Below are 17,635 nucleotides of genomic sequence, written 5' to 3'. Positions count from 1 at the left end.
GTTTGATGATTTTCCTGCTCAAATATGCTAGTAAACCTAGTATTAATTATTGAGTTAAATCAGATGTGCTTAAGCACAAAAACCACTTGTGCTGAATACTAGCCCACCAAGCCGGGAGTTCGACCTCTGTTTTAAATTGTGATGAGTGAGCAAATGTTAATTTTACCTACATTTCCTGAGATGAACAGCTTGATTGGATTCTTAATTTGATTTTGGTTGCTTTAGATTATACAGATGAGTCAAGCCTAGTCAGCTGTTTACTGCCTTTATCGTTAAAACACAGAAATTGATGATCTTGAGAGGTAGCGTTTATTTTACTGCATATAATGTCTTTTCAGCACACATGACACATCTACATGCTTAATTGGAGATTTTTTGGGGTATTTTTCGACCATGCTAACTTACATTACATCCATGGGCTAATGACAGGCCTGGCCATCAGACAACATTGATGAGCACACCATCTCTACTTTGAGCTCTGCCTTCACAAGGTATTGGATTGGTTTAGAAATGTCATAGTCAATTTGTTCCCTCCCTAATAAGTCTTTATTCCCACCCACATTTAGCCGAGAATTTCTCATGGTTGTTCCCAGACGTTGTGGTTCTGAGATCACATCTGGGCCCACGACACTACCATGAACACACTGTCATTGGACAGCCCAATACGCTTTCAGGAGAATGTTAGTGATGGGGAATCCATGCCAAAAGAATAATTTCTTTCAGAGTCGAAATCAACTCTTGGCCAGTGACTCTGAGAGTCGAAATTAACTGAGCTATTACTATGAATTTGCAGTTTCTGCTGGATGCTTTGTTAACTTCCATGGATGGAAGGCAGCCTTAATTCAGTCAATACTTCCAAAAACTGGACCCACAGCCTCTGAAGCCCAGAAAGCAAGAGAAGATTGAGGTGGTCCAGCTCTGCAGGGGAACAGCAAATATTGTGACTGTCACAGGGTCTGTGTGTGACATGTAAAGGTGTGGAGTGGGCCGCAGAGCTTTAGGGGGCTCAGTGTGTGATGGCTCCACCGCTGCGCTAATGAGCTGGCAGCGTTCAGCTCACACTTAATCCAGACATCAGAGGGCCGGGGCTGCTCACTGGATTACACACGCAGATTCACTCACACGCGAGTGCACACACAATGTTGGTGTGCTGTGTAATAAGCATTAAGACACAGCTGAATAAACTAATGAGTGAAATCGAAACAACAAATCACCTATTAGCACAGCTTTACCAAATGAGACAAAAACGCTTGGATGTTGAGCGCTACAGCAGGGCCTGAGCCGCAGAGAAGAAAGCCCATCTGTTGCTGCTCTTTCAGACCACGGCAGGCACTTACAGTTTCAATTAATCTGGCCAGCCCACAGCCTGATTGAGTTAAATCCCATAGGTTCCAGTACAGTTCTTCCTGCACTGCCTGTGCTTGCAGTCTATTTAAGGAAGCAGACCTCCTGAAATAATGAAGGATTAACGCACAACAGCACTCATTAGGCTGCCACTGATACCACACATTTGTTATTTGCTATAGTGCAGACTTCAGTGCTGTAACTTGCTCTCATGAAACTTTGGCAGGAATTACAATGAGCAAGCTGTGAAATGAGCAAACTTGAGCTCACATTTCACTGGTATTCGGCTTCAGGCTAAAGCAAAAAACAAAACCCCAAGCTAAAAAATAGCTTCATTTTTGAGAATGGTGCATTTGCCAATAACATGGCAATAATAAGCAAATTTTACCTAAGCATCCAACAACTGCCTGCTAGCAGTAAGTAGTTGCAGCTACTTGTAGGCTGTTACACTGGATTTCATAAGAAACATAAGAAAAGATTCAACCTATTTAACCCATTCATTAGTCTGAATCATAACCATCACTATTCAGTTACTTTTAGGTGCTTTGATCATTTCTAAGAACAGAAGTCAGCCATTAGGGCTTCAACTTGCATTTTCCAGTGAATTTTGGCAACAAATATTACATTCATTTTTGTGGAACATACCATGCTGAGCAATTTCATGTCCCAAATTTCTGGAGCAAATAAATTTTGTGTATGAAATTGTATTAAATGTAATACTTTGGTGAACTCTGATAGGCAAATTCATGTCTTCAACCAGAAGCAGTATTATTATCTTTACTTCTGTAGGTTTACTGTTTGTTTTAGATGACTTAGCCAGCTTGCTAACTACAGCGTTAGCTAGTGGGCTAATCATACCTGTGCACCCCACTGCCACCAACAAGTCAGTTGTCTACACTTTTTTTTGCTACAGATCAGTGTGCAACATCATAATCTCATGAGTATAATTTTGCCCAGTTTTGTGTTGGTACTATTTATGGAAAACATCTTTTGTCATCAAACTTTTTCGTCCAGCCTTAAGTCCATTTCAAAAGGAGACGCAAACTGAAAATATCTAGTATGGCTGCATCTTTACTCAATCAGTATTACTATCTATGATGTGGTTGAATATCATTGGATCCTCTGAATTATGCGGTTGTTAAAGAGTTGAAATTGAGCTGAATATTGCTATATGCAAGCTAATGCTACTGCGCACTGAAATGATATCATTAGACTCGCAGCCTCCTTAAAAAACACACAAACCAGCACACTTTGCCAGAGTGGTAGCCCTATAAGCTGACCTGCACTCAGGCTACACTGCTCCACCGACCACACTGAAAGTGGTTTGCACCACTTTTAATACTCTTCTGGTCATCACTGAAAAAGGCTGCTGAGCATGCCATGTCATTAGTACAGCATACAGCGCAGTAACTCAGTGTTTTAAACATTTTATTGTGTTTTTCATGTTAATTCAGTACAGACAGCTTAATATTCCTACTTTAGTAGCCAAATCAGCTTAATAAGCTGATTTAGGCTATCAAAATATTCAAATTATTCCTGTAATGCTGGTAATATTTTCTGATGAGGACATTCTCCAGCTTCTTGTTCAAATTTTCCCGGTCTACCTTAAATGGTGCAGAAATTACATTCTGGTACCTGAACCGTTATAATAACCGTTAAGTTTGAATGGGAAAATTTGGACAAGAAGATAGATCAATTTTTTTGAAAAACCCATTCATTTTGGCCTTAGAGAATTCAAGCTTAGACCAAGAGTTCCAAATATGGGCATAATGCGAACTACAGAATGATGTACAACTTCAGTAGTCTATTGTTTGTAATGGCTGATTGACAGGTAGGCATGTGCTGATATACAAACTGGACATCACAACAGCCTTTTCATGTGATACACAGTATTACCACAAAATTGCATTAGGAAAAATACCACTACATACAAAGGATAATACATGTACATTGATGTAGTGTAGTGAACGTAATTTTGTAATAGCAATAATATGTGGGTGGTTATGCATTTTGTGGATTTCTGTTTTTAAAAAACTCCCCTGATGACTTTGTATAAAGTCTTCCTTCATCTTTGGTAGAATAGCACAGTAAATATGATATGATAGCAGTTGTTTGTGATTTTGAACCTTAGTCTCAATATAGTGAGTCTTTTATCTCTTATCCTCATCTGTTAATTTGGTCATGCTTGCTGCTAGGGCTGCCACACTCTTTTAGCTAGTTAGATGTGTGGCAATGGCCTAGCCAATAAGCTAATGTAAACTTGAAAAGCCAGCTAATTGAGAACCATGCTGGCCAAAGACAGATAACACCACCCTTCCAACACAGATAGCTAGCGGTTAGATATACTGCATGTTTACCAGTTGTTAGCCAGTGTTACATTAGCATTTTCTGTCTGCCTGAAGAAAAAAACTGACTGCAAAAATAAAAAAATTTAAAAATGATTCTGTTGAATATCCATTCTTAATTGAACAACAGTTCTTCTTATAGCTGTTGGAATAGAAAGTTGAATTAATCTGGCTTAAGTGTTGGTTGAAAGGCTGGTGAAATACTATCTTGCACAGTTTTGAAGCTGTATCCTTTCCTTCTTTGTCTGTGTTGCAGTACCTTCATGAAAATGGAGTTGTCCACAGAGACCTCAAACCAGAGAACCTCTTATATGCTGATCTTTCAATAGATGCACCACTCAAGATAGGTAACTACACACAGAACATACACTACCTGTTTTCTTTTGGCTTCAAGAGCAGGGTGCAAATGTACGGTGATGCAAATAACAGAGTAGCCTACTTTTTAAGTTTCTCAGTATATTGAGGCTGAGGTCATTTTGCACAATTGTATGTTAATAATAAAAACTGCTTTCATAACTGGCATTTCATCCGGAACTTCCACAGCGGACTTTGGCCTCTCCAAGATAATAGATGAGCAAGTGACAATGAAGACTGTGTGTGGCACTCCTGGTTACTGTGGTGAGTCTGAATTTGTGATGATCGACTGTGAAGTGTCAATAATTTGACTCTGGTTCTTTTTCATTATATAGAATAATTTGGATCAATGTTGTTGATATTGTTTTAGTTTCTAACCACCTAAAAAAAGGGGAACATACAGGATATTCAGAAGTATACCACAGTTAAAAAGGTTATAACCATCTCCTTCTCAGCTCCTGAAATTCTTAGAGGCAATGCTTATGGCCCTGAGGTGGACATGTGGTCTGTGGGAGTCATCCTGTACATACTGTGAGTAAACATGTAAACAAGCTCAGTTGACACATTGCATCATATTCTGTCAAAACACTCTCTTTGTCACTCGGTTTCAGTGAGAGCTGTTTAATCGGTTTTCTTGCCCCTCTGCATTGCCTGTAATTCAGCTTTCATCTCTTGCGAGAAAGCCTCTCGTCTAGATCCAAAAATGACATTTGCTCTGGGATCTGCCTTTCTTCTGTCTCCTCCCCCAGGCTGTGTGGGTTTGAACCATTTTTCGATCCAAGGGGGGACCAGTACATGTACAGCCGCATCCTCAACTGCGACTATGAGTTTGTCTCCCCCTGGTGGGATGAGGTTTCCCTCAATGCAAAGGATTTGGTGAGTTCTCACTGTTCATTAGCACTTCAAACAGCATCAGTGGTTCCGTTTGATGCAGAGAAGAAAGCTTTTTAGTGTTCTAGCTGAGCTGAATGGTTCAAAGACTGAATTAGTTAAAGTGAACTAATTCAAATCTGCGAAAAATCTAATATGTACATTACACAATTTTCTGTATTAACCCAGATGTAGTTGATCAGCCAAGACATGTCAGGTGTCCAAAATTTGCTTCTTTACATTCTGGAAAAAGATGGGCTTCAAGGGTTCTTTAGTAAAGAAAATACCATGAACCATGAACACTCAAAGAACCCTTTGTAAGATTAAAGAGTTCTTTGCATCATGAAAGTGTTCTTCAGAATGCACTGTAGGTGGTTCTATATAGCACCCAAAAGGATGTTTAATGACAAGCTTGCAACAATAAAAGAACCCTTTTGGGTGCTATATAGAACCCTTTTCAAAAAGGTTCTATATAGAACCAGCACATTCTCCACCAATCTGAAGAACCATTTCACGATGCAAAGAACCCTTTATTCATGCAAAGGGTTCTTTGAGTGTTCATGGTTGTATATAGAACTATTTTCTTTAGTAAAGAACCCTTGAAGAACCATCTTTTTTAAGAGTGTAGCTACATGTTGTTGTTTTTTTATTTATCTAAGTAATGGAAGCCAATATTCCAACAATTAGTGGACAATTCAGGCTACTGCTACTACTTCTTTTTGTATGCAACACTTCATCCATTTTTATAGTATGTCATACAATACAAGAAACCATATAAGCAAGTCTATTAGGGATTAATTAACAGCTAAACGCTGTTGGAAGAAAGTGTGATTTGCTAGTTGGGCTATAAGCTTCCATTACTTGTTAACGACATTAGCTTTCAGTGCAAAATTAAAAAAGCTAATTTCAGACAGATCATATAACATTACATTACATTACAATTCTGATGTTTTTAACTACTTCTAACCAGGTTAAACCCTATGTGTCTATGTCAATTATGCACACAGGTCAGTAAGCTAATAGTGCTGGACCCTCATAAGCGTCTGAGTGTGCAGCAAGCACTGGAGCACCCATGGGTTCTTGGCAAAGCAGCACGCTTCTCCCACATGGACACCACACAAAGAAAGCTGCAGGAGTTCAACGCTCGCCGCAAACTGAAGGTTAGCTGAAGCTCAGCATGCGTTTATGATCAGTAAATTGCAAGTTAATTTGCCTGCTGGTAGCAGTTATTCTAAATGATGTACGCAGATTTCTCACTATTTATGGAATAAAACTACAAGTGCTAGTCTTATGATAATGTTGGACTACAGGGCTACTTTCTGATTTAAGTCTCTTAACCCTTTAAGAGTGAACACAGAATTGCATGGCAGGAGTTTGAGCATGTTTTGTTGGGCTGATGTCATTGAGGCAGAATCTGCTTGGCTTTGGAGTAATAAGAACAGGCGCCAGCAATGGCCAATGAGAGGGAGTTTAGTTTAAATTTTATTACCACTATCATGGGCCTGGCCATATCGGTAATAAGCTCTATTGTTGTACAATAAGCCATATACCACAGTCTGGTTGTGCTAACAATGGATCATCTCACCAGTGTCTCCCCACTCACAATTGTTGAGGGAATGTCCTTTGCTTTTGAAGTTGGTTGGTTCATATCAATGCACACAGGCCTATGATCTCTCTCTATGCAAGACAGCAGGGCCCTGAGAATCATGTGCTGTCTCACCACTGCTATATTGTGCTCACCATTAGACCAGACTGACAAAAAAATATTGTAGAGATGATTTTTAACCGTGACATTGTGATCTGTGTTAGGAATTTTAAATGCAGTGCAAATCTGGCATTATGGGACATCTAAAAAAATCACTAATGTATATATTTAATATCACATGGAACACTGTTCTAGTCCCATTGACTCCCTAGCCCAAACAGTCCATATATGAAAGCTAAGCTGCAAAAAATAGCCCGCTTTGAATTTCTCATGATTGTGATGTTACATAGCACCACCCATTTGGCCTACAGTTTAGCCTGTCCATTCACGCTGAAGTGATAAGCAGTGTTGTTACTTCAGACAGTCAAAAGTTGTGGAGGAAATGACTAAACATTGTGCTGTTTCTGGCCAGCAGGAAAAAGGTCATTTACCTATATCAATCACAAAGACACTTTGACAAAAACATCCTGTTTAACCCCTTAAATTATAGATGTAGCATTTAGTGATTAAGCATATTTAATAGGCACAAAGTGACAAGATTATTATACAGTAAGTACTATGAATTATTCATAAACTTATGTAGCTATGATTGATATAATTAATACAAATGACATGTGTTCTGCTAACAAATGCATTCTTTCACAGCAAGCTTGACATAAATCCTATTCAAATATTTTAGAAATTGTAGCTCACATTTTGCCAAAATATCCAAAATACTTTTTTTCTCTGCATTTTGAGTGCATTGCTGATTTCAAATGATATTTATTTTTATGCGTAATATTCTTTGTATATATTGCAGCAACGGTCAAGTAAAATAAAGTATGACTGTTTTTGGTACATAAAAATGAACAAATGTTATAAGTGTTATAAGGGAAAAAAATCTGTAGAATACACATAACAAATGTTACCCTCTGTCCCCGCAGGCTGCTATGAAGGCCGTCGTGGCCACCAGCCGCATGCATGAGGGCTCGAGGCGGCGCACCGACAGCTGCGAGATTCCAAACTCCGACAAGCCCTCTCAGCAGAGCGGCCTGCAGCGAGACGCCTCCATGGAAGCTCCGGCCAAGCCCATCACTGTGGACGAGGGTGCGGAAAAAGCTGAGAAGAAGGCAGAGCCACTACCTACCCCCAGTCCCCCGAGCCACGCCCCCCACAGCCCCAAACCACCTGTGATGCCACCGGGTCCCATGCCCACCCGGCCGCCCCTGAAAGCAGAGGGACTCAGACAGACCTCCGTCCTGCCCAAAGCCCCAGTGGTCCGACCCAGGGTGCCAAAAAAGAGCTGTTCCATGGATCCTGGGGGCAAAAGCGGACCCTCGCCTGTCCTGAATACCCCACCCAGCCCCAAGAGCATCAGCAATGGCTTCATTGCTGGGGTAGAGACTGGTAATAACACAGCAGAATGTCAGTAAATGCACATGATGTAAAGACACGTTTGGATGACACAAACTGGGGGTAGATGCTGATATAGTACAAGGAAAAAGGAGGTGAATAAGGCCTCAAAACAAAGCTGGGATTTTTTGGTTTGTTTGTTTTTGCTCATTTTTGCTTTCAGATATTTTAATACTGAACTTTTAGATATGCATCCCTAATACAATGAACTGTTTCTGAGAACTTAGAACATCACCAAGGAAGCTTTCAAATTCCTCAGCACTAAGCTACCAGTACAGTTAAAAACACCAAAATTGCTTTCTTTGCTTCGCATGCCAATGCTTATGTACATGAGAGTTCACTTCTGTATTTTTGCTATTATATGCAAGCATACAGACTTTATGGCTCATGCTTATTTTTCTCTTATCTAGCACTGAAGTAGAAAGGACATCGTGGTTGTGAAATTAATATTGTGTATTGTTTTTGATGATTGCTACAAAGACCTAAGGTTTGTAATTGTAAATACTCTTTTGAAATAGACATATAAATATATATATATATACTAATATTTGATTTTCCTCATAATCATTTCCCTCCCATTTGTATGTATCTCATTATATTTACATGTTTTAAGAAGACAAGCTTTGCCATGCCACTGGCTTGAGCATTAAATAAGCTTTTCTGCTCAAACCAGTGATGTGGAGACCATCTGTGTGGTGATGAAGAACAGCATGCTCTCCATCATAATGTGCAGTAGTATTTGGGCATTTCTGTATCTGAAACATAAAAGATTCTCTTCTGAAGAATTACAACGAACAGAGGTGGGTAGAGTGATTCTGGATCACCACATAGATCTCAACACGTCCCTTTTCATTTAATATATTTACTCCTCGTCATTTTCTTGTGCAGTCATAAAGCTGTGTGGAATGTTGAAAATAAACTCTCAGAAGTTAATATTGAACACAGTTACCTGTATAAGTTGTGCTGCATTCCACACCCATGTTTTTCTGCTGTACGTTCTGAGACAGGGAGATGCACACTGCTCTCCTACCAGACGTATGTCTCTAAACCACACTTTCTACCTCTTTTCTGAACAGGGGCTTCCAACCTCTCCAAGAATATTCTGGGACAAAAAAAAACAAGTTATGCTGTTTAGGCACTGGGAATTAACAGCAGAACTTATTGGCATAATGGCAGAACATAAGCCTGAGTGATATGCAAGGGCTTGTTTTCTGTAAACTGAATTTCTTTGCCTCTGTGAAAGTGTAAGAACGTAGAAAACTGCTTTTCTATGTAACCATTGGCCCCATACCACGCTATTCTGTTGCCAAAACAGGAGCTTTGTACATATTGCTGATATGCACGGCAATTAGTCACCACTAAAGTACATCTATATGATTATGTGTGATACATAAATATTTTACAATTACTATACATTGCTTAGATATGCTGTCTTCAATAAATAGCCTACAGGCTGATGTAGGTGCCATTTGTGTTTGATCAGGAGTTCTGTGTTTTCATGATTAATAAATTGTGAGTTCAGAGCTTTGTTGTTTTTGTGGGAAAATTAATACAGGAATCCTTGCATGTAAGGGCATTACTTGCAGTAACATAGTAGATTACATTAGGGTCATTCTATGCCAGCTCACCTAGGGCCTTGTAAGCAATGTCATGGATTCTAATGCAAAATATTAAAACTTTCATACAGTTTCATACAGGCTAAATTTTAAAACCATTTAAATCAAAGTTTAACTACTTACAGAATGACTGAACTGAGCTGAAATATTAACTGGGTATGAATACAATGCTAAGAACAACAATCAACTAGTTTACAATGTCAACGTGTTTTTTTTTTCTTTGAAATGAAATGTTTTAGTCAGCTTTTGAAACATTTTTGCTAAATTTAGTGTAGTGATCATTCATCTCTCTCAAATCTATGAGTTTTAATTTCACATGAAGCTACACCATCTGTTAAAAACAACTAAAAAATCCAGGACACTTGGTACCTCTGACTAGATTAAGTTTACAACTCTGTGTTTATCTATTTGAAATGCACACAAAAAAGATATATTACAACATTATTATTGTTATGCTACTTCTAGTCCTGACGCTTCCTTTGGAGAAGCGATTCTTACTTCAAAAAAATACCAAATGTTTATTAAACAAATTATGAAAAAAGGTGAAAATGGTATTATCCTGATATTTGACGATCCAAATATTATGTAGTTTTGATCATTTAAATGGGGATTTCACCTACTTTTCAACGTTTCTGCATAATTTAATCAATGTAAAGAAAGCTATTTAGCATGTTTTGGTGTGAAATGGTGCATTGTAGAGTAACTTACCAACTCTGATTTCTTTCCAGTGGTGGTGGACACCACAGGACCACGGGTTGCGAGGTCTACAATGCAAACATAGACATTTTATTTGATATCCAAAGCCACCAGTGAACCCATATATATGTGTGTAAGTTTTATATGTAATGTTTATAATGCTAAAAAAAATGCAAACTGTTTTTCTGACAATGTTCTGCATGCACCTCTATGCCTTGCATGTGTTTTAAAGACACAAGTTTATCAAAAACTATTATTAAACAATGTATCAGGCATTCATCAAAAAGCATTAAACACTATAGGCATCTGGTTCCTATCACCACTTGGTAGGTTTCACTAGAATGACATGTTTCATATGAAGTGTGACTTTTTACAACTTAACAATTCAATAAAAACAGCAGAAAACTCCTTTAACACCCATACATTTTTGAAACAGCCATTATTTCTATAAGAGGACAGTTTCATGATAATAGGTTGATGAGTAGGCACATAAAGGCCTAGTTAGACATGGCAGTACACTCTTTAAAATTATGCTTTTTCAACAGCTCTTTAATATAAGGAATCGCTCTATTTAGAATCATGAGCTTTGTATAGAACCACCTATAGAACCTAAATAGTTATTTGCATGGTGAAATGGTTCTACAGACTGATGGAGAATGTGTTGTATATGGTCCTTCTATTGTTACGCGCTTGGCATTGAAACAATGGAAGAACCCTTTTGGTGCTGTATAGACTACAAACATTTTCAAAAAGGTTTTATATAAAACCACATAGGCTACAACACATTCTCTATCAAACTGAATAACCATTTCACCATGCAAAGAACCACTTAAGCATAAAATGGTTTTATACAGAACTCATTGTTCTAAATAGAACCGTTCCCTGTGCTAAAGAACCCTTGATCTTTTTAAAGAATGTAGTTCAGACAAAGACATATATTTTAATGGAGTTCTGCATTTACACATTGTCACTGTAGAAAGCACACTCTTCCCTTTTTACGGCACAAAAAGACTTTTAGAAGTATCGGTATTGGTATCGAGATGGTAGCGTTCGCCTTCAGATGGTATCGCCCATCCTGCGCCATCACTGAAGGAGGCAGGACACCCGATCATATCCGGTAGCGAGGCGCGCCTGTACTGTCTTACCGCGGTTGAAGAAAATTCAGTCGAGCTCTTCTCTGCCTGGAAACGAGTTGGTTGTTCAACGTTAAGAACTTAAGGTATGATGTTTTTTTGTTTGCTCATTTATTTCTAAGCCTCAAGCAAAACGCGAATATCAAGCTTTAGTGACTGCGGAAACCACGAGGTGAAACATAAGAGAGGCTTTGGCCTACAACGAGCACGCCAGGCCCGGGACCCCTCTCACATTACTCGCCGTGGAGAGGAGCAGCTGGGGGGATTTTTGAGTAGTAAAACTTAAATGACAAACCAGAATACATACTGTTTGCCTTAGTGAGTTATTTCTGGTGGCTGTGTACCGAATTGATTGGACCTTACTTTCATACAGCTGGAGGTCTCAAACACCGCGAGGCGCCTTTGTGTTGAACAGCTCAGCATGTTAACCGCGCGGTCTGTGTTAGCCAGCTAGCTACATTAGCAGCTAGCCAATACTGAGGCACGTAGCTACCAACGATAGTTAAATATGTGCGAATAGCACTTTTTAACAGAGTTCTAAATAATCACGGAACTGTAGACATTTAAGTTAGCTAACATTTAGCTAGTTGACTGTAATTAAAGCGCCTTACGGTTACCGTGGGCGGTCGAGCGAGCGAGCGTTAGCTTATAAGCTAGCTGCGTAGCTATTCACCAGGCTGTTTCATTCATTCATGGGATTCTCAGGGTGGTTTTTGAAAAAAAAAAAACATATTTGGAAGGATGTTTTAGCTAGCTAAGCGGATAAGTAAGCTAATTATGGCTGACAACCTATCACACGTCCTACTTGTCGGTCTTTTAGCCGCTCAGGTTAGAATTTGTTTTACCTCAGCTTTTGTTGAGCGCGCGACCGCAGCTAAACGCAGTACAGCATTTTCGCAACGCTTTCACAGCGTTCCGGTGGTTTAAAAGTGAAGTGTTTCTGCGTTGTGCTTTGCAGCGGTTAATTTGTCCGGTTTTGTGTTCTCAGTGTTGGAATTTGGTACTGGTCAGTATCTACATGGCTGTTAGAAGGGGACACATAAGATACCTGAAGGTAAGTAACGTTATACAGATACAGAAATTAGAAATTGTGTTTTGAAGTTATTTGTCCAAATATTAAGTGCCCTCTTACGTATAAATCAATGAATGCAGAATTCCCATTATAGTATATTCCATTATTAGACATGTTTTGAAGTAATGCCGGACACAAGTTTTTTCTTATTGTGCATATTTGTATTTATTATTATTTGTATACGATTTCTGCTGTAGGTCTGTGAGGTTCAGAGCCAGGGTAATGACAGAGACTCACAGCAGCATAGCAAGAGTGCCAGCTCAATGAAGGTAGGCGTGCTGGGGATTATCGTTGTTGTTCTGGACAGATAACTTTCTAAGTTTCTAAACTAATCTAAGTTGTCTGATCACTTTAAAGAATTTGACCTTGTTTGAGTCTGACGTTAGTGGAAAAGTGATGCCATCTCATATTGCCTTTTGTATCCCTTCAGCAGGAGGTTTACGACATGCCTAATGGTTACGAGGACCATATGGAAGATGAGCCAAAAGATGCCAAAACAAACCTCATAGTCAATTACCTGCCGCAGAACATGTCGCAAGATGAGCTGCGCAGTCTGTTCAGCAGCATTGGCGAGGTGGAGTCAGCCAAACTTATTCGGGACAAAATGGGAGGTAGGTCTTTGAAAACAAACTAGTCGACCCCCTCTTCTGCACACACAGCTTGACTGATGAAATGCCCTTCTCATTTCTGATTTTAATTTTTTATTTTTTTATTTTTTTCTTGCACCAAACTTGTAAGAATAATCTTGCCATTGATATGTTTCATATCTTTGGTGTTACAAGCAGTGATCTTTAGGCAGGCACCTGGCTTTTAAGTGTGCTCCTTTTTTTTCATTTTTGAATCTAAAGATATATTTTTTTAATTTACATTATTTTCTTAACCTGGTTGAATTTGAACTGGGTGGTTTCTGGGAGCATTTCATGAAACGCTGTCCACTGTGGTGTTATGCCTTAATATTGCAATTTTTGTTTGTTTTGTTTTTTAATATGTAATGGATTGAGTGCTGCTGAATTTTTTTTTTTTTTTTGTTTGTTTTTGAGCCACATTACTGTGGTATAGTGTAATATAATTTGAATGTGATGTAATGTAGAGATTTTGCTTTGTGGCAAATGTGATTTTGTTTTTGACTTGAAAATGTGCATACCTGACTAATGTTCTTTTGTTTATTTTTAAGGAGCGATGGAAGCAATACTGCAATTTCTTGTTATGTAATGCACAACTTTGATATTCATGTCATGTAACCTTTTTTTTCCATCCAGTGACTGAGTAATTGTTCTGAAACTTGTCTTTTATTTCACAAATGTTCAGAGATTTTGAGCATTGTTACAGCATTGTAAATTTTAACATTTTGGGGTTTTTTGTTTCTAAAAACTAAATTAGTCTGCAGAATGTGGACAAACGTTTGTTATTTTTATTTTGTTGTTTTTTTTCCTTTTTTTTCCTCTAGGCCACAGTTTAGGGTACGGATTTGTTAACTATGTTAACCCTAGTGATGCAGAAAGGGCAATCAGTACTCTCAATGGGCTGAGACTACAGTCTAAAACTATCAAGGTAACGTGCAAAGAGGTGTTCTTGTATACATGTGTAAACTGATAGATATTACATGTTCATGTAGTCGCTAGGCAGCGGCGGGAAAATCCCAATACTGCCCAGTGTGTTTCTCAGTAAGAAACAAGCCTTTATAGAGGTATGAGATTTGAGATTCTTTTCTTTTTTTTCATTTTCTCATTTATTTTAATTTTTTTTATTCTGTCTGTGTTTCCAGATTGTCAAACTTCGACCCATATGATTTTTGCAATTGGCTTTCCCCATTCATTTGGCATGGTTTTATTTTCGGTACAGAATTATACTGAAGTTTTGACTTTAATATCTTTAAGTGAATATTGGTGTTTTGCCTCCTACACTTATCAAGAAATGTTTTTGTTTAGTGTTAAAGGTTGGTTTGGGAGTGGGAGGCTCAAGTGGTCATTTTGCTTGAGTATGACATTGTGCCGAACCAAAGCCCTGCACAGCAATCCCTGATGTTTTCTTTATTTTGAATATATGCACTTAAGGGATTGTTTGAAGTGGAAATTGTCCCTTTTTTACATTTAAACTGTTTGTTTTTTTAGACTTAGCTTGTAGAGCTATGTCATCATGTACAAAATGTTGATTGTTATTTTTTTTTCCCCTTCTTAATGTGTTTTAAAACTAACAAAGCTATGTGACCTTTTAATTTGGTATCGCAGTTTGTCTGTAACAAGTGACTTATTGGTTACATTCAATAGAAGTATTTATTTTTTATTTTAAGATGTGCTCTTGTAAAATGTTGGTTTCTTAAATACTGTTTCTCCTTTTCAGGTCTCTTATGCCAGGCCAAGCTCTGACGCGATCAAAGATGCCAATCTTTACATTAGTGGTTTGCCCAAGACCATGACGCAGAAAGACGTGGAAGACATGTTTACTCGCTTTGGACGCATCATAAACTCGAGGGTACTTGTTGATCAGGCTTCGGGTAAGGATGTCTCAAAACTTGCCATTTGTCTTTTTCACTGATAAGAACTGGCCATTTTAGGCTTCTAATGCTTCTCCCATCTTAGGCTTGTCACGTGGTGTTGCCTTCATTCGGTTTGATAAGAGGGCTGAAGCAGAAGATGCCATCAAAAGTCTCAATGGTCAGAAACCCCCTGGAGCCTCTGAACCAATCACAGTGAAGTTTGCAGCAAACCCAAATCAGGCAAAGAACACTCAGCTGCTGTCCCAGCTCTACCATACTCAGTCTCGGCGCTTCGGAGGCCCTGTTCATCACCAGGCTCAGAGGTTCAGGTAAGAGTTAACTCAGTCTGAATTTTATGAGTGTGCTCTTCTTCTCTGTGTGGATGTTGTGGAGGCATTGTTTAAATCTATTTTAAAATCAGAACCTGCAAGATACTGAAAGTTGTCTTCCTGTTTATAAGCTGTGCATTATTCTTGGAGTTGTTTACATCTGTAGAAATCATGTCTTTTCTCCAGGTTTTCACCAATGAGTGTAGATCATATGAGTGGTATGTCTGGCATGAGCACACCTGGCAACTCCACCTCTGGCTGGTGCATTTTTGTCTACAACTTGGGCCAAGATGCAGATGAGGGCATTCTGTGGCAGATGTTTGGCCCATTTGGTGCCGTCACCAATGTCAAAGTCATTCGTGACTTTAACACCAACAAATGCAAAGGGTTTGGGTTTGTTACCATGACAAACTATGAAGAGGCAGCCATGGCCATAGCCAGTCTCAACGGATACCGCCTGGGGGACAAGATCCTGCAAGTGTCGTTCAAAACCAGCAAGTCTCACAAGTAAAAGGACAAAAGTATTACTTTTGAGTTCTGAGAACTTGTATATTTTTTTTTTTCTGTTTCTTCCCCTCCCCAGCATCCAACCTAACTTCTGTAAGTGTTGAAACAGTGTCTCCATAAAAGTACTTGTGTATTTTTGATGTTTAAGTAAGTAGGTAAATAGTGTTGTCTCTCTTTGGGATTAAACAGACCATTTGAAAGGAGTGGATGATATGGCCTAGAAATGATTACAGTATGGTTAAAAGGTTTTTCACAGTGGTTTCACAGTATGCGTAATATTGTGGAAAAGACCTGAAGACTAGAGCTCATCATTTGGGTCTCTAATGGTGTAGGTGTATGTAGCTGGCCTTGTCTTGCCAAGACCTGGCTAATAGTCATGGTAATTTAATTACTCTGATGCTATGGAGCATCAAAGACCAAGAATAGACTTTATAAAGGCTGTATCACAAATTTGTAATATTAAAAACCCCATATAATATCAGACATCATTGCTGTGTGTTTTGTTGCTGTTCCCTATTTGTTGCGGTATCAAGTTTCCAGTGAATTTTCCCGCCCCCACTTTTTTCGTTGTTTTTGTTTTGAGTGGTTATTTTTCACCAATGATTGTTTGGCTAATAGTTACACAATGAATGTCATCTCTATGGTTCCTTTATCAAATCAAACACATTTTCAATGTAAATGTGATTCAAAAAACTAAATTTTAGTGGTTTCCCCACCAGTCATGGAAAAGACATGATCAATGAATTTGTTTTGCCAAATTGAGGGTTTTAAAAATGTACAGGAGTATAGACCACACATGCTCAGCTCTGTAAATATTCACTGAACCACATGTTTTCCTTAAGTAACCTGTTTTGAAGTGATTTAAGTTTAAAGGACCAAAGAAAAGGAGAGTATGCCTTATTTTGTTGATTTATGAAACAACCCCCCCCCCCTTTAAAGCTGTATTGCTATATGACAGAGTTAAGACATTAAAGTTTTGCATTAAAAAATTGTAACTTTTTTTTTATATCCTCTTCTGCTTGCAAATGTAGCAAATTACTGGAATGCATTTTTCTTTTCTATTCCTCTACTCCCTCAGTTTTGAAGACTTAGCCATTGATCAGAGTGTTAAGCCTTCCACAAAGTGGAATTGGTTGTCATCTCTTTCAGAATGTTTCTGAAGACAGGCTGATTATGACACTGCTATCATTATTATTATCCCCCACTTTATTTGGCAGATGGAGATCTTTATTTATTTATGGTCTGCCTTATTTTAGTTTTAGCATTAGGCATTCATTTGTTAATTTAGTGATGTAATGAAAATCCAATTATGTAAATATCATTTAGCTGTTTTTTTTGGGAGTGAAATTCAGGTTACCCCAATGAAGAGTTATTCTTATGAACACCGTACATAGATTACTGAGCATTTTATCAGTCTTGCAATGGTTAGCAAGACGCTGTAAGGTTTATGCTGACATGGGGCAGCCTGTCTACTGTAAATGCGATTCCTTTTTCTCCATATATGCATGTTCAGTTAATGCTCTTTGTCAGTAACTTTGACATCATGCACCTTGTATTAGTATGTCATGTGATGCCCATCAGAATTATAGCTAAGCTCTTGCAAGATGGGTCTTTTATGTATTAACAAATAAATACCATTGTTGTAAAATGTCCTTATTCCTGATTTTTTTTTTATTTTATTTTTTTTATTTTTGGTCCCTTGGAATTTGTCACTGTAGTCTAAAATGTGCTTACAAACTTTAGTGATGCTTAAATGTATATTAGTGAGTACTGTGATCCTGTACTATGTTTAAAAA

General features: G+C 38.4%; 2 protein-coding genes across 4 annotated transcripts in view; both read left to right on the top strand.

The window, feature by feature from the left end:
- Nucleotides 1-9,533, top strand: part of si:ch73-60h1.1 (calcium/calmodulin-dependent protein kinase type IV) — a 29,817-nt gene extending 20,284 nt beyond the window's left edge. Inside the window, exons 6-11 of the mRNA XM_036587263.1 lie at nt 3,946-4,036; nt 4,233-4,307; nt 4,499-4,574; nt 4,793-4,919; nt 5,921-6,073; nt 7,542-9,533. Coding sequence (XP_036443156.1) covers nt 3,946-4,036; nt 4,233-4,307; nt 4,499-4,574; nt 4,793-4,919; nt 5,921-6,073; nt 7,542-8,030 — 1,011 coding nt within the window. The 3' untranslated portion in view covers nt 8,031-9,533. The remainder of the gene's footprint in view (nt 1-3,945; nt 4,037-4,232; nt 4,308-4,498; nt 4,575-4,792; nt 4,920-5,920; nt 6,074-7,541) is intronic.
- Nucleotides 9,534-11,418: 1,885 nt separating this feature from the next.
- On the top strand, nt 11,419-16,381 carry elavl1b (ELAV like RNA binding protein 1b). Of its 3 annotated transcripts, none has more exons than XM_036586763.1 (8): nt 11,419-11,541; nt 12,444-12,509; nt 12,725-12,796; nt 12,961-13,138; nt 13,975-14,078; nt 14,868-15,021; nt 15,107-15,332; nt 15,519-16,381. In XM_036586763.1, the coding sequence occupies exons 2-8, from the start codon at nt 12,474-12,476 to the stop codon at nt 15,841-15,843; spliced, it is 1,095 nt and encodes a 364-aa protein (XP_036442656.1). In that variant the 5' UTR covers nt 11,419-11,541; nt 12,444-12,473; the 3' UTR covers nt 15,844-16,381. The 3 variants fall into 3 exon arrangements, with proteins under 3 accessions (XP_036442656.1, XP_036442655.1, XP_036442657.1); XM_036586762.1 differs by having other exon boundaries at nt 12,958-13,138; XM_036586764.1 differs by lacking the exons at nt 11,419-11,541; nt 13,975-14,078 and having other exon boundaries at nt 12,451-12,509; nt 12,958-13,138.
- Nucleotides 16,382-17,635: the final 1,254 nt, after the last annotated feature.

The sequence above is a fragment of the Colossoma macropomum genome, unplaced genomic scaffold, assembly GCF_904425465.1.
Source record: "Colossoma macropomum unplaced genomic scaffold, Colossoma_macropomum, whole genome shotgun sequence".
Taxonomy (NCBI): domain Eukaryota; kingdom Metazoa; phylum Chordata; class Actinopteri; order Characiformes; family Serrasalmidae; genus Colossoma; species Colossoma macropomum.
This window is presented reverse-complemented; position numbering and strand designations above follow the sequence as displayed.

Excerpts from the sequence above, each read along its gene's own strand:
- elavl1b (XM_036586762.1), top strand. The coding sequence starts at position 12,474 with ATGGCTGTTAGAAGGGGACACATAAGATACCTGAAG. Across the intron at positions 12,797-12,957 it reads AGAGTGCCAGCTCAATGAAG|CAGGAGGTTTACGACATGCC; the intron begins GTAGGCGTGCTG and ends GTATCCCTTCAG. Across the intron at positions 15,022-15,106 it reads ACTTGTTGATCAGGCTTCGG|GCTTGTCACGTGGTGTTGCC; the intron begins GTAAGGATGTCT and ends CTCCCATCTTAG.